Source organism: Amblyomma mixtum, chromosome 1 (assembly GCF_055824585.1).
Source record: "Amblyomma mixtum isolate Tamu chromosome 1, ASM5582458v1, whole genome shotgun sequence".
Lineage (NCBI taxonomy): Eukaryota > Metazoa > Arthropoda > Arachnida > Ixodida > Ixodidae > Amblyomma > Amblyomma mixtum.
In genome coordinates this window covers 273,492,234-273,515,250 of record NC_143012.1, presented here as the reverse complement: position 1 = coordinate 273,515,250, position 23,017 = coordinate 273,492,234, and the positions used below count along the sequence as shown (strand labels likewise).

The following is a 23,017-nucleotide window of genomic DNA, read 5'->3' as shown; positions in this document are numbered from 1 at the left end:
CATTACTTGTAGGCTCAGAGTACAGATTACGTGCTGATATTAATCATGCTGGAAGTACACTTCAGCATACAACACAATATTGTCAATAGGAAATTTAATTGTAACAAGCACACATTTTCAGGCAACTTCAATAGTATAATACAGAAATTAAGAACACTCCATGCATCATGACCACTGCAGGGAACACAACTGTTTGTACAAAGTAGAAAAGTGCATATGTCATTGTAAGTGGCATTAACTTTGAAAGCAGCCTGCCATCAAAGCACAGGTCACGCACACGTGCTGACCAATTTTAAGAACATTCCCATTGAAACCAAGGCTCACGCCCATTCAGCTAGCACATGCTCTTAAGCAATGCACAGTTGACCACTATTTCGTTGTGTTAAGTACAAGCTTTCCTGGTGGGCTAATAAGCACTAGCAGTAGGAACTGAAAAGTTTTCTTTTCATGGAAAAATAAACACTCTGCCATTGGAAAATCAAACAAGAGTGAGCTCATGGGACAGCTGCACAAAAAAACAGATGAAGTTTCCGAGTGTCTTTTTTTTTTTTCTCCTTGAAAGAGGCCTACAGGCCTATTAATAATGAAACTGAGCTCGGAACACCAGTATGCAGCATGAATAAATAATTGCAAACAATTCTGTGCCGGCAGTTTTGGTCTTGATCGGCACCAGCGTGAAGTGCATCACGACATTCACAGTAGACTGGCTGATTAAGCCATTCCCGATGATGTTGGCATCGCCGGCAAGCACTAGTTGTCCCTGTGAACAACCAGTGGATTCGGTGAAGCCACAATGATTGGGGCAAGTGCGCCCCGATGTTTCACTCAACAACTTCTGCGGCTGAAACTTTCTAGAAGGCATCTCGTTTAGCCCCTGAAACAAATCATACTGTTTGTTTGCATTCGAAATTTTGTGTCTGTACCGGCAGCTATAAGGGGAGACACGAGTCTTAAAATGAGAATTTTAATTATTGAAGATATCGTAATGAAATTAGGTGCATATATGCATTTCTTACTGTTCTCAAAAAAAAAAAGAATCACTTTCAATATGTCTGTTCTGTGGTTGCATATTGTTCAGTTATTGTTCTGTGGTTGCATGCGTTGCGCCAACTCGACCAGAAAGAAGTTTTAATTTAATATTTAAATTAGTTCCCACGCAATAAAAAATAAGCGTAATTAGTTTATTTCTTGTGGGTCATTCAGAGACTTTCGCTCAAAAGTTTTTGGTTGCAATTGACATGGAGCTGTAGCCTTCTTGAGCTATGCTATTTATATTGTTGTCGAGGTACATCATCATATAAAAATGTTATGTCCTAACACCATAATTATGAAATACAATTGGGCGACATTATGGTTATCAAAATTTCATATGTTCAACTGAGCCATAAAAAAAATAGCATAGCTCCATAGTTTAGTTCTTTCTGAACTCAACGGCAAAGGTTAATTGCAATTTCACCATAAAACCAATAGAAACTTCCATAAGTCTAGTCGTGCTGGCAAAAAAACATGAAGCCAAGAAAATCACACTTGAAGTGCACGCACCAGCCATTAAGACGTCGTAGTAGAGGCGTCCGAAAACAGCAGAATGCGGACGTTCCAAAGATCTCACAACAGTGAGTAATACCAGGACGTAGGGAAGAGCGCCAGCTTTAGAACAAAACCAAGATGGCGGCCATCGGAGACGCGGTCGCTTGAAAAAACAGGCGTGAAGTTCTGCCACATTTTGCTCTGAAATTGCCATTTCCGCGCATCGCAGGCATGAAATTATTCATTTTTTAGTAGCTGGAGGTCGAATTAGACCTCGAAGCTTCATAGGCAGGTACTTTTAGAGTGTATTGAACCCAAATATGCCATTTTTTGCAAAATCAAAATTTTCACATTTTTTTACCATTTCAAGACCCACGTCTCCCCTTGGGTCAAAGGTGCTGATGTGCTATTCTGATTTTATGAACAAAGCGCAAGTGTCACACGCACTGTAAGCTTCAAAAAGCTGGGAACAAACTGTTTGTTTGGGAACCGAACAAAGCCAGCACCACTTCTGCAAGTGCCATGAACAAGCTTCCATCAAGCCTGTTCTCACCTGAAAAAGGTAGTATCGTGCATGTTCTGCAGGCTGCACTGGTCAAACAAAGAATGCAGTATCCTTAAGAACCAGCACAGGGAGGACCGGCAAACAATATCGACAACTGCTCTCAATAATGTTGGTTTGTCTTCTACAACCATTCCTTTTGCCAAAACATGAGAGTCGCAGACCTGAATGTCTACAAAGAGTTGTTGGTTTGCCTCAGTGGCTGTAAACATTTTTTTTAAACCACCATAACTAACGTTTGCAATTACCGACATCCAAGCTCACTTCTGACCTGTTTTTATGTACAAACAGAACACTTGCTTCCAGAAATGCTAAGAGAGAGGAGCACAAAGTGGTAAGCAGACACCTTGCTACACTCCATGGTTAAGGTGCCCCTCACCACTAACTCTTAACCATCACAGAACTGCAAAGGAAATGGGGAGGCACAGAACCCAAAACACAAGTTGGTGGCACCAACCTGAGGAACACTTTGGAAGCTATGGCAGCACTCGCACCCTGATCAGCTAAATCACACTGCTTCACCACAATACACGCGTGCATTCACAACTGTCGCACCCATTACTGCCCTGCATTCAGAACAGCCAAGCATATATACTACTCCAGCTGCCCTGGTTCTTGCGTGGTGTAGAATGAGACAGCATACATACTGCCATGCTTTCAGGTAAAAGGAGTGGATGTCTGCAGACACAGATCAGCGCTATAATAAAAGAATTTTGGCTCTGCATAACCACTGCAACAATTCCTTTTGCAAGTGTTTGTGCTGCTTCTTTCATGCCTGGTCATACACATGGCAAAGGCTTTGCTGAATATGCTTTGAACAGTCATTTCAGGCTCAACTTGCATGACCATTTGCCCTCAAAAAGAAGCAAGTCATACATACAATGCTCAAAATAAGTACACAAACCACAGAGCATCTACTTTTTCCTTTTGCACATTTGCATTTCCGAGATGTAACGGGTTCATTGTGAGCAGTAAGACGTAGATTGCATGCCTGAAAAACGCAGCTTATTAGATGATGTGCAAGATGTCTGACGATATGTTTTCTGTGCTCCACGACTTCCGATTTGCACCCCGTGGTAAAATCATACACGACAAGCACTTCAGACAAATGTAGCCAGCAAGAAACAAACCCACCATTTTTCAATGTGCTGCACAAGGCAGAAAAAAAAGAAAAGCACTTTTAATGTAGAACCCTATCGGGTTTTCATCAGAACACAATTCAAGAACCCTAGCAGCAAACTGAGCACAAGCAGTTGCTGAGGTGTCGCACACGAATGCAGCAACATGAAGAGTGTCTTGCACCGGCAATGTCTGTAGCTTCTGTCTCTGAGATATGTACATGTGGCTGGAGCACTTTCTCAGTGCAGGTGAGGTGTTCTTTGTACAGATGCAAACTCTGAATGACGATGAGGGTTGGATGAGCACTGCTGGTCAAAGACTGTCAGTTTGAGTCTCCACTTGCCACCATAAGTTCTGAAGGCATGACATTGATGAGTCCATTCTGCACTGTGAAGGTGTACTTTGATGTCTGGTTCTGCAACGAGAAAAACATGTGGTTTGGGTAAGCGCGCTTTTGAAATGATCACTAGCCACGTTAACAAGTGAGTTCACCAAGTGAGATGAAAGCAATAAATGCTCGGATGAAACAAAGCACGATACAACTGAACCCCACTGTTACATTCCCGGGTAGTGCTGCTATGATTTCATGAACCAGTCCTGCTCCATCTCCCATAGAAACCCATGCAATACAAACTCGGCTGTTACTATAAAAAATGTGGCAGTATTCTCGCATAGAAGGCCCCAAATGTCATTTTGTGATTCTGCTTGACCCGTGCGAGCATTTTGACAGCCTACACTCAGTGCGAGCGGAACGATAGCATGCTGGCCACAGCAGGGCTCTACTTTGCACAAGCGCTTGACAGCCTTCGTGTTTGGCGGCTTTCGTCATGCTGCGCGCATACTGATGCCCCGCATGCTTATGGGTGATGTGAATTTTGTAGTGGCCGTTGGTGTAGTACGTTCCATTGCTGCTGAAACGCGAGTGCAAATGACAGAAGGCACAAAACGAAATTATGCCGTGGCAGATGGCACGACGGCGGCAGTGTATACAAGATGTAGTAGCGTAGATCGACTCCAGGGCTTTCAGTCAACTGATTTCTTTGCTCGTGGCTTGCAGCTTAAAAGTCACAATTTCTAGATTCCAATTAATGACGATCGTGTGGGGCAGCCGCCGCAAAAACAGCGCAGATGCCATGCGTACCGCAACCTCGCTATTGCCTTCCTTCCACAAACAGCTACTCAGGCAAAGCCATTGCAGAGTGTTTTTAGACCTCCCGCACATGTAGAATGATTGTGAGAGCCACAACACCTTACAAATTCCAGAGAAGCATGTAACGCTCTCTCTGTCACACACACAAACAAGACAGCAATGATTTATAATTTTTTTCGCAACATATTTTCACTTTGCTTAAGCTTTCTGGCTGATATGTTTTCTTTGCATGGCCCCACAAAAAACCCAACAAAGGGGTTCTATGGTATTACAGTTTTGACGTGTTACTTTCGTTTGATGACATTATGCCGTCCTGCCTACTTTACTAAGACCAGCGTCTACTGTAGACACATTTTGTTCTCGTTGCTTTTCCCTGTACGCCTGTACCCACTCCCCTCTCTAATGCCCATGGCCCTGATGGTACACAAATAAATAAATGAATAAACAGAGTATGCACCTCAAGGGAATGCAGCCCATTGGACACATCGTCTTGTTGAGAGGAACCGTCAACTGAGTTGTGGTTGCTGCCGGGGTCGCCAGGAGAGTTTTCCCCGTGATCCTTGCGTGAGCTGCCCGAGTGGAAGCGGCCGCCCTCGCCACGAATCCGGTTCATGGCGTGCCGGTGCCGGGACTCGTGCAGGTACTTCTGCAAAGTGCCAACAAGTGCCCCAGTTGCGAGACAAAACCAAGACAGCATGAGCTGTACAGACACTTGCACTGAAACTACTCAATAATGATGATAACAAGCACAATGATGTACAGTGAAAGCTTTAGGGGAGACACAAAGATATCGTAATAAAATTAGTTGTCTATATGTGTTTCTACTTCCTGTTTTCAAAAACATAATTAGTTTCAGTATATCTCTGCTAGTTCCCATATTACAGCAAAATAACTGAAGCCTAATTAGTTAAATTCTTACGGGTAGTTAGGAGTCTTTTTTTCTACATTTTTTGGTTTCGAACGAAATGGGGCTGTTGCCACAGACCTGCCATCTGGAGCTCTAATTATATTGTTGTTGTACATCAGTGTATAAAAATGTTAAATTGTGTCCAATCACCCTAATAACGATGCACAGTTAGGTGACATTACGGTTCACAAAATCTGAAATGCTTGACTCAGCCAAACAAAAACAGCATAGCTCCACAGATTTTCTGAATTCAACGATACAAGATTAACTGAAATTTCTGACGGGAAATCAAGGAGCTTGTAGAACCAGGGACCGGTGACAGCTGACAAGAGCTAGCAACGCGTGTGCACCGCACCGACTGATTGAGAGCACGCATGGTGCGCGTAGCCAGTGCAGCAACGCAGCAGCTCGCCTGAAGCAGTGACTGCTGCCCTCAGGATGCATGAAATCCGCGGAACGGGGGACGTGGCCAAGTTACCGAAGAATGGGCGGAAAGGATAAAGCACGCACTCTTACTGCGAACTGTCTTGCAGAATACAAAAAAAAGAAAGAAAACGTGCCGGCGCATTTTTTGCTAGCAGCGCACCCCTCGGAAACGTTAATTCATTTATTTATTTATTTATTTAACAATACTGTCAACCCTCATGCGAGGGTCCTTACAGAGAGGGTATAAAAATTTCATAGAAAAACAGCACTATTCACAAGCATTGAATACATCAGCATGAAACGGTACATCATTCAGTCAAGCATCAAATGGCACTTTCAAGCAGGTGGTGATCCAGAGATCGTTCGAATTCATGCACATCACTCTGTTCCACAACACTCATTGGCAAATCATTCCACATTTCAACTGCATGGGGGAAGAAGGAATGTTTGAAAGTTTCACTACGGGCGTTGTACGGCTGAATTATCCGACTATGATTTATTCTAGAACTCCGTTTGCCTGGTGCTTGTATGTATGTTTCCTTCTGAATATTTATCTGTCCTTGAAGCATCTGGAATAATAGCTTAGCCGATTTTTTTGTCTTCGTGTTTCTAATAAATCCAGGTTACAGGAAGAGAGCATATCTGCAACTGAGTCTGTCCTTCGATATCGGCAGCAAATAAAGCGTACTGCGTACCTCTGAACTCTAATTGTTTCTTTAAATAATTCTGTTTAGGACTCCGTACTACTGACGCAATAATGGACTACTCCACCTTACTTTTGGGATTACCCTTGTATACAAAAGAGAAAGCAACGAGTGCTTGCGTCAGGACCCCTTATGACAGTAATGCAAAATATGCGTGCACACGCACAGATGCTGCTGTATAAAAAAAAAAAAGAAGTTACGAGGTGCGTACGAGTGACAACAGCCCAACCTAATGCAGTCAGCTCGAGAGCCAACTCCCATGCACTGGCAGTGTTTAATCCACAATTTCTGCAGTGTCCACTTAGCCCTAGTGGGTTGAGAGGGAAACTTGCCCTGCGCTCCTTTGGTATGCGGCCCTCAGCCTCGAGCCGTGCCCTGGCCTGGCGTCGCTTGAGGATGCGGTGGTACTGCTTAGCGTTGACGTACAGGGGCTCCTCCTCCACCATGTCAGCTGGAGCAGCGGCCGTCGTGGTGGTGCCTGGCAGCGGAATGCGCTGCACAGCCTGCAGGGTCGCAGCCCCAGCGTTGGCTGCTTGGGCGGCCGCCACAGCATTGTGGTTGGGCACCACCTGTCCAAAAAAAAGGAACGGAGTCGGTTTCCCACGGTGGACACAAGCCAAGGTGAACGAGCTCATCATTCTACGTCTCCATCTTCTGGAGAAGAAGGTCAGCTCCAATATTTTAGATAGCCTTTCGACAGCAGCAAGACCAAGTATTCAAAGGCTGTACAAAGATCAAATCCTGACCCCCTATGAGATTTTTTACATGGACGGAGAAAACTATGAAGCGTGTCGTAGCCCTCGGGGTGCCACAAGTAATTGTTCAAGAAAATGAAGCGCACTTGAATGAACAGTTTGCAAGAGCGTTTTCGTTGCCATTAAAAGGAATACACGGATTTCACAGCATCAAGCCTTTATCTCTGTCAACGGTGCATGTGGGACTTGTGTCATACTCAGAGACCCACTCAGAGACCCAAGAGTTTAAAGTGACGAACTGTGACTGAACACGCCACCGGAACACTCAACAGTGAAATATAAGCAGCGTCCACTTGGAGCACCGTGCACCGCTGCTTATGTGTCTCCTTGATGTCGGCTTTAGTGTACACTGCAGTGCAGAACAATCACGGAGCAACGCCCTGGTTAAACGCAAGGGCTCAACTTGAAAAATTATTGCTTAAAACAAAAAGCAAATCGATTAAACTTTCAAAAATAAAAGCCATTGAAAGGTACTGTGGAACTTGCTGTCTTTCATATTTTTGCTAGGACCACCTCACTGCGAAATTCATGGCTGAATATGCCCCAGTAAGCAAATTTCTCGAATTTAGAATGTTTCTGATGGCACATCTTGCGTTTTCTGATCTCTGACATAATTTTATAGGCTTCTTTACCTTCATGGCAACTTAAAAAAGTAGTCGAAACGACTGCTAGCACAACATAAAATTTGTAAAAAAATCCCGAAATTTAATCTTTTTGTACCTTCTTTCATTGTTTGTATTTAAACAAAAATGAAACAAATTCAGTTCAGTTTACTGCATATGAAAGCGCAATCTGTTTCATTTGTATAAAAAAAAATTTCATAATGATGCTTGAAAAAGTTTGTTTTTTACAAATTTTTTTTTGTGTGGCTAGGGTTTGCTACCGCTTACAAACCTAAGATGGCGGCTGCGGCACGAAAAAAATTTTTTCGCCAAAAATAAGCTAGGATAATGTTTGTCATAGTATCGCAATACACCATGATTTTTTTTTAAAGAAATCGAAGATGGTTGAACGCAAAGTCTGGATCAGTTGGCGTGAAATGACCCATGCCATACAACCTTCTCAGTGCGTCGCACTGCGATGCTCGCCACACAGAAGAAGTAACATGACGAACACCATGGAGTGACATGCAGTGGTGCATGCTGCTTAGCACATGCCCAGGACACGTGTTGAAAAAAAGCACACGATGGCCAAAATTTTATTGGCACGGCACAGACAGTCAATGCCACAGCATTCTATAGAACGAACATGTTAATAATAATAATACAGTGAAAGCTCGTTAATTCGACCCCCGTTAATTTGGACAAATTTTGCCGTGCGTCAGTTAATTTGACTTCACTCCACAGCTCGCCAAGCCGGTGCGCCGAGAGCAAAAAGAAAAAAACACTGCCGCGAGCGGCGCTACTGTACAGCTGATAGGCCATCCGTATGGTCATCGTCATCAGCAAAAATGGACAAATAGAACCCGAAAGCTAAGAACGAAGTATTTGCGGTTGAGGGATGGGACACAACAAAATACTAACGTGAAAGCGGAGGTAAAGGAGACGGAAAGAAAGAATGCAGGAAAAATCGGCTCTAGGCATATACAGTCGATCCCGGATATATAGAACCCGGATATATCGAATTATTGTCTATATCGAACAGATGTAGAATCCCGTTGGGAATCTAATGCAAAAGTATAGCAAATTTGTTTACGTTTATCGAACTCCTGTGCACCCTATATTTGATGTATTGAACTCAGTGCCATGCCGAGCCCCCGCAAGTGCGCTTCTCCCAGTATGCGCCACCCTGGAAGTGGGCTTCTTCCACTAGCGCGCGCTTCTGCAAATGGGCTTCTCCTAACAAGAGTGCACGCGGCGCTGGCCTTGGACAGCTGCGCTCTCAGTCACGTGATGGGAACTTTGTGGGGGGTGTGAAAGGAAATGGGAATGGCCATAAGGAGCTGGGAAGAGGGAAACCGTGCTGGCCGCAGGCCCGCAGACGCCTAATTTCTGATGCTCACATCGTGGCTGACATCATCGATACCGAGGAAGCGGACCCGAGCAGTGACGAAGATTGTGCGAAGAGGCCCAGCCGCCATGCACTGCGGCTGAACTTGCATCCGCATTCAGCGTCATTCGTCGCTGTTGTGGCGCAATGGAGGGCACTGGACTTTCTCATTTGGATTCTATCAACAAGCTTGAGGACAGCTTAATGAACTGCATGGTGCAGAGGAAGAGGCAAGCAAAGCTCACTGACTTTTTTCTTGCGAAATAAAGCGCGCTGATCGTGGAGTTGTGCTTTCGTTTTTGTGGACTTAAGAGAAGTAAATCGGTAAGTTCCCACTTGCTACGATTCCGGGAAATTGTCCGAGATTTGCGCAATTTTAAAATAAGCGTCTAATAGGCATATTTTATATTTCGAATTATTGATATATCGAACTTTTTCGCGATCCCCTTCGAGTTCGATATATCCGGGATCGACTGTATAGGACACGAAAACAGGACATCAAAAAAGAGCGATTATTCGATAATTCACGGGGCAGTTCACTGCTTTTTGAGGCTAGGGACAGGGACTCTGAGAACAAAAATGTATAGGTCCAAATTCGAAGAAGTGGATATTTTGTGCTCTGCTTGTAAAACGGAAACAAAGACCATAGAGCACTTGGTTCTGAGGTGCGCAGAACTCCGCCCAGCCCTCCCAGAGGGGGCAGCAACGGCCATAGAGATAGCGCTGGGATTTACTGGGGGAGGACGGGCGAGTGGATGGGAAAGGGGAGGTTGGAGGATTGGAGGCGGAAATCAAGGGAGGGGTGAATTTGGAGGGGAAAAGGATAGACAGACTAGACATTGTAAGAGCGAAAGTGAAAGAAAGGGAAAAGAAAAATAAATTAACAATGGGGGAAGTATAGGCTAGGTGGCGAAAGCTACCGCCCGGTACAAAGGGTAAAGCCATTATCATCCATCCATCCAGAGGGCGAGGGAAGCGAGGTTAGCGCCGGCCGAAGCGGCTGCCGTCTTTTCTTTATGCTTTGTTGTGTCGCAGCAGTCGTGTTGGTGTCGTCCGCTTAACCCTATCGACAGCAAGTCTCGTTTTGGCATATGTCGTCGTTTCCACGTGTTCTTGCTGCTACGATCGCAGTTATTTAACCATAAGGCGGTGCCATTTTTGGTAACTGCGCGCTTTGTCAGCGTGTTTACTGCGTTGCTTGTTGTTGCTGTTGTTGCGACTGAGAGAAGGATGAAAGGAAATTGCACGGGCCTGCCTAATGGCTCAGCCGAGCCACCACCGCTGCCACGTGCAGATAGAGGAGAGTTAAAAGATCAGAGGAAAGATAAAGAGAAAAGATAAGATGCGCGTCACAGCAACAACCGCGTCCTGAAACACTGGCTGAAACAAAAATGGCTGTGGCTTAGCTTGGTTAAGCCCGGCAATTGCGAAAGCAATATCCGTAGCTACGCCATGGTTCAGCTGGTAGTGTAGCTGGTGGTGGTGCTTGTGGTTAGACTTGTGGTGATGCATCGGTTATACAATACAATCCATTCCAATCCAATCCAATCAAATGCAATCCAATCCAATATGCTAATATGGTAGCTACCAGCCTCGCTACGCAATGGGCTGAAAGTGCAACTAGTATTGCTTTCGCAATAAAACAGATAAGCGGCCGAAGCCGCGCTCGCTTCACCTCCTCCCCACGCTGCTTTCGAGTGGGTAGTGCACAGTGCCTGCGCGCCTCGCCTTTGTGTCCTGTCAGCTGACCAAGGATGAAATAATTGAAGTGACAGGCGCTGACAACGACGATTCGTCGGCAGGTAACGATTATGAGCAGTTGTCCCAAATGCCGAAGTGCACGGTGAAAGAAGCTGCAGAAGCCTTGTCCGTGCGAGACGGCTTCTGTGAACAAATCCCTGACGGTGCGTGTGCCGCGGAGCACCTGGCAGATGTTAGAGCTATCGTAGTCACTCAAATTCGCTCGAAAAAGCAGACGAGATAACAGATTTTTTTGCCAAATAAAGGTATGTCCTTTTACGGCAAACATTGTTTTTTGTTGTTCATTCGATAATTTGACATTCGGATTATTCGAAAATTTTTCGCGGTCCCGTCAGTGTCGAATTAACGAGCTTTTACTGTAATAATAATAAAGAGACAGATGCAGTGCACTATGTGCAAATGCTGCTACGACAAACAGAAAAGAGAAAGGGAGACGCCAACGTTTTATCCAGGTTTTGCTTGAACAGTGAGGGAAGTTGCACTAGGCAGAAGCACCCACCATGACAATGTTCCCTCCGCCAACTGAGGAATTGAGGGTGATTGCCTGCGGTGCTGCCTGCGTTGCCTGCACCACCTGCGGGGCACCTGCCGAGGCCACCTGGGGAATCTGGATTATGCCTGGAGATGAGACGAGGGACAACAGTCAGCAATGCCCCCGACACGCGCACCAGGCAGAGCATCCCCGGGCTGATGCATACCTCCTGGTCCTTGCACAAAGTTTGTGCCGTCCACTGTGACAGGCTGGTACACCAGGGTCTGGCCATCTGACGTTTGCAGAATCTGGCCCTGCTGAGGCTGCTGGATGATGATCTGCAAAGCACAGAGCGATTGGTGTGAGTGGCAAAGCCACTCTGCAGCGCTGCTAAGGTCATTTTAAGCTTAAGTGCAGATTTGAGATGTGAGCTTTGCAACCTTTGGCTACTACAACAGCTGGAGTTGACGGAATATTCAATGGACGTTATGGAGCCTTAGGCCTCTGGGCATGTTTTAAATTACATCATCTGTGCTTTATTACAGTAGACTCCCTTGGAGCGGAGCTTAAAGAAAGAACAAAAGTTGTTCTTCTTATCAGCAGTTCATCTTGAACAGAAGTGCCCCCAAAAAGAGTGCGTGAGCATGCTAGGTGTTCAGATTAGTGTTACGTAAAAAGAATGGATATAATAGCCTTTCAGAGAGAGAGAAATTGCACACAGCAATCATTGCACTATGCATTCCACTATGCATTTCACTATGCATGAAATGAGATGAGGACAGAGCATTAGAAAGATTATCCTACTTGATAATGGCATATGTGTGGTTTTCTTTCTTCATCGCCTCTATTTTAGCACAGCATCCAATAGTGGCTGCTATTTCTGTTTTCTTCCGATTTTAGCTTTCCATCCTCTTTCGAAAGCTTCGAAGGTGCCCAGCAGGCTAGATGTATGTTGCTCACTTATCTCACACCTTCTGCGGCTCAGCTGTTAGCAATGCCAAAAGCAGGCACACCATGTGCCTCTGGCCATCACTGCGGGGTGACAACGCTTGTTGTGAAGACACATCTGTCGAAAATGCGGCCCCGTGATTTACTATGAAAAGGTGCATGGAAGCCATCTTCTTCTTGCTTGCGTAGAAGTATTTTATATAATTTTTCTTTTGCTTAGTGATGCGTAGATGCCCTGTAAGTGTGGTTATGCAGGGTCACTGTGGTTCGCATCCGCTGGAGAACTTCATCTTAAGTGGATTTTTTTTTTTTTTTTTTTACACTGAGTCCTGTGGGAAGCCAACCAAATGGTCTCACTTGTTCATCTTATTCAAGGATTCGCCTCAACCGAGTTCCGTCTTAACAAAAGTCTACTGCACTCTAAAAATATGGCAATCATTTTCACGCCCATGATGACACAGAGCAGCATACCCATTAGCAACTTGCAGAGCCAAGAACCACTTACCTGCTGCCCCTGCTGTCCCTGGAGCTGGCTGATGGGTATCACTTGAAGCTGCAGAAAGAACGGATTAACTGCAGCAGCAAACTACTAACTGGGTCTCACATAACCATTATGCACTTACTCCTTGGCATCAAACTGCCATACAAGAGGCAAATAATGTCCTTGCACTTCACAAAAGCTGCAAAAATTCCCTATGGAATGGGCACTACTTGCCTCTGAGCACACTGGGTGCACTTTGCAAGGAATTAGCACACTGTAGCAGAATGGCCGGCTGTTTGTGATGCTTCTGGAAACACCATCTAGCACCTTATCAGCAAATTACTCTCAGAAGAATGGTACCACCACCACCACTGGCTGATTGAATGCATAATAGCCTTTCTTCAGTTTACTGGTGCAACCAAATGTGCACTCTGCTTCCTAAGCTAACAAACTTTCAGTGCAAAATGAATGAAAGTCACATTATGTAAACAGTGAAACAAAATATAAAGGAAGTGTTATGAAACAAAAGTAGGTGTAAGCCTAACACAAAGCTGTTGATATCAATGAAATAAGCCATCTTGTGTGCCCTGTGCATAAATTGGCAGAACTGGCGGAAACTATGTGTGAGAAAGCATGGCACTGCAGCGGCAAGCAAGCTCGATCCCTCTAGCGATTGCGATGATGGTAGAGCTTGGTTCCCAAGGTCACATGCAGAGCCCCCTCATGGATTTCAACAAGCTAGTCCGTTTGCGGAGTTTTGCACGTCATTTCCCTCAAAATATTTTTATAACGCGACAGTGTTAGAAGCCCCGTTCTCCAGGCAGGTGGGCCACCTAGGTCACATGACCTTGAGACGACATGACAACTAAGCCTACTGCGACTGTCAAAGCTGCACTCTTTAGCAGTGTGCAAGCTCGAAGAAAAGAAAAAGGGCACAAATACACCTACAACTTTTGCCATGGTAAACAAACATTTCCAGCTGATATTGGCAGTCCTCAACAGGCAGGCAAACACCACATGCGCAGCTGGAAATCTGATAGCCCACGTGTGTAGCCTCAATAAATAAAAATAAATATATAGATAATGCAGGGACAAGTAAGCACTGCCAAGGATAATGCAGTCTACTAGCAAACTGTTGCAGTGCCACCAGTAAGAAGTGCATTCATGGCATCTGTTATGAGGGTACATCAAGCATGTGGAAGAACTCAAGCTGAAACAAGCAGCAGCCAAGAAATCCATGTTAAATAATAATAATAATAATAATAAAAAGAAAAAACACACACTGGAATGTGGATCACTTCAATAAATAGGTGGGCAAGATTCCCACACAGAAAACAGCATCTGAAGGTAGTTTTTTTGTTAGTCAATTCTACTCCAAGTATGAACTATCGAGAAAAGAAAATAATTCCAGCTGAAATTTGCCCTCACTGACCGTGCACTCTCTAGTTTTCTGTCACCCTACCTGAGGTATCTGCTGACCTGGCTGTCCTTGTATTTGGATGGCAGCAGTTTGGCCATTTGGCAGTGTCTGCACCATAATCTGTTGGCCACCGGCTTGCAAAATCTGTGCTTGCCCGTTGCCCTGGGAGACTTGCAGCACCTGAGAAGCCAAAGAAGGTATTCATCTAGGGCGTACAACAGAAGGTGCGGCAAAAACCAGGCATGCATCAACCCCAAGTGCACCTCAAAACATGATCTTCAGGCAAAGGCGGAGTGTGAGGAAACGGGCAGTGCAGGCAAAGAACTTCCCACACCAATTTTGGGTAAATAGATTCGATACTCTACATGAAGCTGGCGTGTCTCGAGCTTTAAAAACAACTGCACAGCAACTCGATTTTAAATGCACAACCATAATAAACAACAAGAAGGAGGTTTTGTTAGACAACTATCCAAGTGGTGCCATGAACAAAGAAGTTGTGCCCATGGCAGCTGGACCCATCACAGATTATGAAACAATACCACTAGCAAAGAAGATGCTGACATAAACTTTGTTCAACATTGGTTTTTATAAATTTATAAAAGAGCATTTTATAAAATGCTCTTAAATTATAAAAGAGAAGTTTTATAAAAGAGCGATGCCCGAGGTCAGATACGTCAGGTCTGCTGTACCATGCGAGCTGAAAATTCGGCCCCTCCAAATGGTAAACTTGAGTACAGTCCAAAGGGGGGCTGTGTCAATCGGTTTGGTTTATTAGGGTTTAACGTGCCAAAGCGACTCAGGCTATGAGGGACGCCGTAGTGAAGGGCTCCGGAAATTTCGACCACCCGGGGTTCTTTAACGTGCACTGACATCGCAGAGTACACGAGCCTCTAGAATTTCGCCTCCATCAAAATCCAGCTGGAGTCACCCCATCGCCGCACAGTTTCATTTTCTGCGCTTTGGTACCAGCTCGCGACAATATTGGCATCAGCGAGCGAAGGCAAGCTGCGCGCTGGTCTGGATGCTGATTGACATGCAGCTGGTCCTTTTTTATTTTTAGGCATCTCTCTCCCTTTGCGTGGTCATGTGTGCCGGAAAAATTGGTAAGGTTTTAACGTAGTAAAACCGAGTAGATGTGTGAAAGCGTATGTTTAGCCTGGGTGGCCATGTCTAGCGACAATAGTATTAGACTCGTGTTAAGCTCTGATTGAGGTTGAGCTGATCTGATCTGTTCATGCCGCAGATGGAAGTTGATGAAGACGACGATGTGCAACGCACAGCGCAAGAGTGTGCTGAAGTTTAACATGAGGTTTGTTCGGCTGCAGTGACTGCCTAGTGCTCTAGCGCAGCGGCCCTTGAAGCTGACCTGCTTGAGCCACTGCGGGTTTGACTTCCAGTCGTGGATATTGATACGATTTCTTTTTCATAACTTAATGTGGCGTCGCTGTTGCTAGCCAATGGCACAAGATCCAAATATGACAAGATTCTTGGTCGATGTTGGTGAGCGTGCGAGAGTTTTCACACATTGTGTGGAGGCTCCACCACTACCGAGTCACACCCGTGGAGAAGGCTGCAGAAGGCCTATTTTGGAGCAGTTCCGCTTTGATACAACTAACAGTGGGCATGCGGCACACCATGATGGATTGCCAAAAAACTGTAAGCAATTTTCAGTAAAAAGTGGATGACCATTGCTTACTTTTTCATCAGTTAAATTTGCTGTTGTGCGAAACTGTTTTCTGATAAGTCTTTTGTAGCCATTCCGACTATCGAACCTTCAGGTAATTCATTTTCTAGTCCCTTGAGCTCCCAATTAATGTGGTTTTACGCCATCGGGAAACCAGTGCATTATTGACAACTTTCTTTTCTGCCACACAACCATTTGGAGACTACCGATTTGAGTGAAGACATCAGTGCCTTTCATCCATATGTTATACCGTGCATTTAGCTGCACTTGCATAGTGAAATAACTTTAAAACACTACTTGCATGCAGAGATGTCCATAAGGCAAACTGAATTTAGTCTTGGATCATACTATTAAGGTGCACTTTTGATCTGTATTTATTGCTGAGAAACTTGAGATGAAAATGAAATATTCTTTCTCACCACTTGATTGAAAACTATGACATTATTGATGATGTCAAAATTATCTGGACTCGCACGACTACTGGCTGGAAGTGCATGTATCGAATAAAAAAAAAGCGCCGACGTCGTCACACTTGCTCGTAAAAACAGCCTGTGGCGGCAATATTTATTTTTTGGCTTTGTCTAGCTTACAAGATGCTCTATATTTTAGTGAAAGTAGCCCCTTGGAATGCAGCAATCAATCAGTGCCGGCCAACTTCAATTTGTCCCAAGTGTCCCTTCAATGCCCAGTGTTTCGAATTCACGACACACTGTTTCGCACACCATGTACTCATTACGACATTGAGCTTGAATACTGAGTGTGGCGTCAATGCGTTCTCAACAACCAGCGCTTTCTGCGAAATCATTTGGCATCACCATACTCCAGCTATGTAACAAAATAGGGGGGTGCGAATATTCGACTCCTTGCCAGCGTTCGACAATTCCTCACCTTTCATTTTCCCACAAATGTTGAGAGAAGATAAAAACATTTCTTCAACATCTCTCCGGACATTCGAGTTCATTTCTGAATTTGGCCTTTCACACAACTCTGACTAGCTGCGCACAATGAACCAAATGCTAATTTGTTAATGCGCACGAAACAGTTCCACAAATTTTAGTGGAGAGACAAATTTTGATATTGCCTTTTGAAAATGGGTATGTAATGATTTTCTTCTTTGAATCCTTCAAAATTTGAGCATCACTCCTTTCTTTTCAGCGCCCCCTTGTGCTGAACTGTGAACCTTCGGTCAAAAAGCCTAGCTAAGTGCATGCCTGCTTCTACTAAGGGCTTAGCACAAGCAGATCCCGATCAAGGAGGCGTACTCCTCACCTGCGGCTGTGCGGTGGCCACATGGGTGATGGGCGTCCCCGAGAGGGACTGCATGACCGCCACCTGCTGCTGCTGGTCAGTGGCGGCCACGGCCAGGGGCTGCCCCTGCGAGGGGCTGGCCCCCACCGAGCTCACCACCTGGTACTGCTCCATTTGCATGGCTGCCCCCCTTCAGACCCTTGGTACGCTGCAAAGAGAACAGGAATTGTAGTCTGTTGCCATATACCAACCATACATGTTGCCCCTAGCACAACTAAACTACAAAGGCCCCATGTCAGGACCACAAGACACACTGAAAACAGTAAGGCATCACTCAGGGCCAGCACTGATCTGCCCATGGCTACCTCTCCTGCAATACAGAATAATACTTGTACCAACTGGCCCACTTGTCAATTCTAGCTCTGTTACATCTCTGCCCAAGTGAAAAGTGGCCCTGTCAGTATTTGTCGAATCAATCCACATTTCTACCCCCAAACATTTTAAAGGCACACATTACGAATGGGACTGAATCGGTATGAAGGTCATCGTGTTCGGTCTATCCCTCCTTTCATATTCCACTGAAGCCATGTTGACGTGATGTGCACTGTACACACACCCACAACCACGTACATTTCTTTCACTTCATTTGCTTACATGCCGTCACCACTGCATCAAGCACTCAACATTTCCCTCCTCCCTACCAGCCTAGCCTGTTCAGTGTCACAGCAACAAAGCATCAATACATGCTACAGATAATGACAGGAAGGGAAAAAGTTATTTCCAATTTATCCTTGGCAAAAAGTGGCAACTAAAGAGAGCGGTTCACCCAGAAACCTTGGGCAAATGTAGAAACTCTTCCTGTGTATCTGTCTGCACAGAATTCTAAAAGCAGCTCCCCTATGGAAGAGAGTGCACATGCCTCTGTCTCATCCACTTTCCTGTATCTAGAGTTGGACAAAACTCAAGAACGGAGCAGCAGATGCCCCTCAAAGGCGGCCTCTTCCAGCCAATGGCGTCAACCGAATTTCATAACGCCGCGGTTGTTCCTCTTTAATCTGCCACCCCCTACGATTTCATGCCAGCAGGTCAAAGGAAATCGATCAAAGAGGAGGGGGGACTCCACTGGCTGGAGGGTCTCCTTTGAGGGGCATCTGCCACCTTGTTCTTGAATTGTATCCGACTGCAGGACACTGCATTACCCTTTACAGCCAAGGCATTGGTACCAGTTGCTCAATCCTCACCACCACGATAGCATCAAAGAACCCCTCAGAAGAGTAATTTTTCCTTTCGCACGACACATGTATGAAACTACCTCCTAGCATGTGCAACATCTAAACAATATTGCTCAGAAGAATAAAATCTTTCTGGAAATCGCTGCTAGTTAAAACAGGACTGCACTCTGCAAGGTATTTTTACCTTAGGCAAAGTCCCTTCTAATGTATATTCCAATCTCTGTAATCATATGCTCCCTTGCCGTGTTGTTAATTTGTATTACAACATGAAGTGCTTGCATATTATTTGGAACGAACCTTTCTGTATGCAAACCAAAGACAGAAAATTCCAAGGTTGCAAAACAGTATATTGGTATCCTTAAACTTCAAGAAAAAGCATTCACAAACTTATCACACCCTACAATAATATGAGACATATAGAACCAAGTTTCATGATTTCACTTTTCTCACTTGTTTAACCAGTAACTTACACAGCTGTTGTACTGTGCTCTGGGGTCTCGCCATTGAGAGACTTTTAGTGCAGAGCCAGAAACAAATATTAGAAACAATTCGATCTATTTACCTGAACAACAGTGTGTTAAGAGCAATTAAATTCAGCACTTTTTTTTTTCATGAATACAGGCACTAAGCAACCCTTAACTAAAACATTCACAAATACACATGTTCCATCCAATACTCCGGCACATTTATTGAACCCCCTACTCCCCAGTCCCAACAAGAAATGTTCCCAAATACTTGTGGTTTCATAAAAAACTGTCCGATGCTTTCGTCCCTGGTTTGCTGCTAGCATAAACAGCCAAAAATAAGATATACTTCGACACCAGTAAATAAATGTCACTTGTCAGATACTGTTATTTGGATTAGTCCTGAATTCACTTCAGTACATAAACAGTGCTTCAGCAGTTCAACCATTTGCCTTTCGTGATACACCACCTCGGGTACCTCTGGTAATGCATATGACCGTTTCAAAAGGTTCTCTACCACAACACGAACCAGCAAATCCCATGCACTAAATGGAATAAACACGTCACTGGCAGTATTACAAACGGAAAGCAGCGGCTTGCACCACCAGCACTGTATTCTGTGGCGTGTATCAGTAGTAAAAGGCTGCAGTGTTGTTTTAACTAGAACTTTAGGACCCTTTGGAATTTTCATATAGGTCCTTGGAGCAAAAGTGTGACCGCAAGTGTTCTCTCATATGACAGCTACAGCAGGCGCAAAACCGCCTTTCACAATGCTTTGGTCGTAGAGCACAGTTTCGCAATGAAACGGAAACTAATTCTTACTGAGGCACAGCTCTTAAAAAGAGCTGCACGAGACAGGAGAGGAGGCGCAAAAAAAGGAGATTCCAAAGTTAAACAGTCGCGAAACCTACAGAAGCCACGCAGCAATGACACCAACGGCGCACCACACGTCTGCGCCGAATCGGCACACGAGGTTCTGTCCGACATGCAGCTGCAGCGGAAAGGTGGGTATTCGCACCTTACGGGACATCGCTGCTGGGTCACTTCGAACTGTGCCGTGCCGATCTAAGCAGCTGATCGGTCTCCTCCGGCGCCTCGCCTCTTCTTTTCTTCAAGCCAACTAACATGAAAAGGTATTTCCCTCCCACTTCAGTACAAGGTGAACGACAGCTGCTCAGAGGTAGGATATTCACTTGCCACGAAGTGGAAATAGCCGAAGGCGCGGTAGGCCTAACAACATGCAAATGGGTAAAATCTCCCTACGCGACGACGAAGTTCGCAGTGATTACGTTTGGCACGAACTCTGCGGCAGACGCTGCAAGCTTGCAGCTCTCTGCGGCCCGCCAAGCTTCATATGTGCACTCAAGACGCCATAAGACAGCGCAAACACAGAAGTAGGAATGCGACCAAGAGTTTGAGGAAAGTGAATTCCTCGCATGCTTTGTCCCGAAGGGAAAAACAACGTGCGAACGCCATTGCCTTGGCAGCCACCTCCGAATTTTCTGTCTGCAAAATATTCATCCAGACAGGAAAACACGGGCCAAAACGCAAACACTGCGCCAGCGAATCCCGAGCGAAGTGCCCGCGGTCTAAATCGAAGATAATTTGCCAACTTACGTTCGTAGAAGCGCACTGGTTCAACGGGAGGTTCTCTTGATTGGCTCCGCTTGACTATGGAAAACCTGCGCCAATGGACAACGAAATCATTCGTCATAAAAACAAGAAGCTTCGTCTTTATTGGCGACCAACTTTCCGGGCCTTGCTACAAGTTATCAAGGTACCAAAATACTTCTGTAATAAAAATTCGAAATTATTTGTTGTTTTTAAAGTGAATGTGCTGACTAAAGAGTTTATAAAATGCAGCTTACTCTCATTTGAGAGGGGTGAACAGCGCGCCCGAGAAGAGCCAGTTAGATATGGCGCGCGAAGAGTCCCTAGCGCGCGTTGGGGCAATGGTGGTGGGCAAATATGGGGCCATTGCATAGAATTTCTTACTATTCTATTTAGAAACTCAATGAGGTGATGAGGCGGCATGGACGGTTAGCGCAAACTGTTTGTCCGTAGCGCCAACCGAGGTTTTGGTTGCTAGCGGGGAAATTTAAGCTTGCGCAGGCCTTTGGTTTTGGACGTTACGGGTCGCGATAAATGCATACTTTTGTGTTTGTGCAATGACAAGAAAGGCTGCACGACGCGGCTCCGCTCTTTCATTTTCAGCTGTTTCGGTCCGAAGCTCACTTGTGTAACTTGAGCTTGTAAGTGGACCGAGAGATCACACGGACGTCCTCATAGAAGCCTCATTGGAGCAAAAAACCCGGCGTCTGTGTCACACCCTCTCGGGGTGTGAAAAAAAAAAAAAAAAAATTGTTCACGGGCGCGATTCGAACCCGGGGCGGCGCAAACAGACCACCGGGGCCACTACGACGTCGTCGCCTTTTATCGCCTCAAAGGAGTGCAGATCAGATGGCTTGAACGAGAACGTCTTCGAGAGGACGTCCGGCTGGTTGGCTTTGAAATCTGAAAGTTCACATATGCTGACACCAGCTCGATCCCCTCCTCGGGGGTGACTGATGTGCGAGCAGCAGAGGAAGCGGCCTTCGTTTCCCCTTTGTATTCGCGAGGCGAAGGCCATTCATTAACGCATTTGTAGTTAATATATGCTAATACATAGACGGCAACAAAGGGAAAGCAAAGGCCGCTTCCTGCTGCTGCTCGCTCATTTCGAATTGTTGGGCTACTAATGAATATGGGTTGGTGTCAGTACTCAACTTATAAGTCAGGTGGTTATTTACAAAACTCCAGCATTGGCAGCGAACATTCAGACTTTTTCAGTTGTGCTAGATTTCGAAACAGCAATACAATTTCATTGTCGCAGCCTCTGTCCATCACATCATGGATTTTTCTAACACTCGCCACAAAAATTTGCATACAGATCTGATCGCGGGATCTCAACGGCAAAAAAAAAACACTTGCACTACGCTACACTGCATGCAAACCAAGCAGGAATAAGGCATCATATGGATCGCACCATCTTCCACAGGCAAAAAACCTAATACTGTGTGGCGCGAATAGGAAATCCTTCTTAAAAGGTAAGAGGAGCAATAATATCCGCATAAGGAGAAAAGCTTCTGGCCGGTGAGGCAAAAGTGTGCCTTACCAGATGTAAGAGCCAAAGATTTGTTTATGGTTTATGGGGTATTTGATGTCCCAAAGCGACTTGGGCTATGAGAGACGCTGTAGTGAAGGGCTCCAGAAATTTCGACCATCTGGGGTTCTTTAACATGCACTGACATCGCACAATACATGGCCCTCTAGTATTTTGCCTCCATCGAAATTTGACCGCCGCGGCCAGGATTGAACCCACGTCTTTCAGGTCAGCAGCCAAGGGCCATAACCACTGAGCCACCAAGGCAACAACAAGAGCCAAAGAGATATTGGAGATAGATTATAACTGGATAACATCATGCAACCTGTCCGGTATCAAGCGCTTTCGAAGTATGCAATACTCAACTGTTCAGCCGTTGACTACCAAATAAACCCAGAATTCGAGAATTTTTGTTTTTCATGCCTAAACTGGACACTGATGTTACAACAGCAAATGAGAGATCGCCGTGGGTGAAGTCGAAAGAGCCACTGACGAACTGAACTTGGGAAAATCTCCAGGTCCAGATAAACTGACTGCTGCCTTTTATAAGAAGTTTAAATTCGATATCGCCGCAGCCTTGCTTAGGGTCTTTATAGTCTTTCATGCACAGGTCACTGCTGCCTTCTTTCACACGCACTCACTTGGTTTTGATTCAGGAAAGCGAAGAGGAAGTTCAACTCTCCGCTGTTAGACTACAGACCGATCACACTAACAAATGTCGATTATAAGGTTTTAATGAAGGTCTTGGCGAGACGACTCCAGTCGTCATCAGACGTGGTATGAAGTACAGGGTGATATACAGCAATGTCCATGTAGCAAGGAGCATTTAAGAGCTCTGTGACAGCGAATTTCTTCAGGCAGCCATGCTGCAATCTTGCCAAGGCTTTCGACGGGGTGCTATGTAACATCCCCCGTTATTGGACCATGTTTGTGTTGGGTTGGTCATATGCGATGTTGTCAAAATGCCATACAGAAACTGCACTACAAACCTAGTTATAAATGATGAACTATTGTGGCCTACAGAAG

At 45.2% G+C, this 23,017-nt stretch overlaps 1 protein-coding gene across 2 annotated transcripts; it reads right to left on the bottom strand.

Annotated features, from left to right (window-relative positions):
• Positions 1-79: 79 nt before the first annotated feature.
• Positions 80-20,537, bottom strand: Nf-YA (nuclear factor Y-box A). Of its 2 annotated transcripts, none has more exons than XM_089566005.1 (9): positions 20,467-20,537; positions 17,175-17,361; positions 14,264-14,401; positions 12,826-12,873; positions 11,599-11,710; positions 11,400-11,518; positions 6,728-6,964; positions 4,816-5,004; positions 80-3,623 (listed from the first exon to the last, which is right to left on the bottom strand). In XM_089566005.1, exons 2-9 carry the CDS (start codon positions 17,331-17,333, stop codon positions 3,531-3,533), a joined length of 1,095 nt encoding a protein of 364 aa, XP_089422131.1. In that variant the 5' UTR covers positions 17,334-17,361; positions 20,467-20,537; the 3' UTR covers positions 80-3,530. The 2 variants fall into 2 exon arrangements, with proteins under 2 accessions (XP_089422131.1, XP_089422132.1); XM_089566006.1 differs by lacking the exon at positions 20,467-20,537 and adding an exon at positions 19,868-20,436.
• Positions 20,538-23,017: the final 2,480 nt, after the last annotated feature.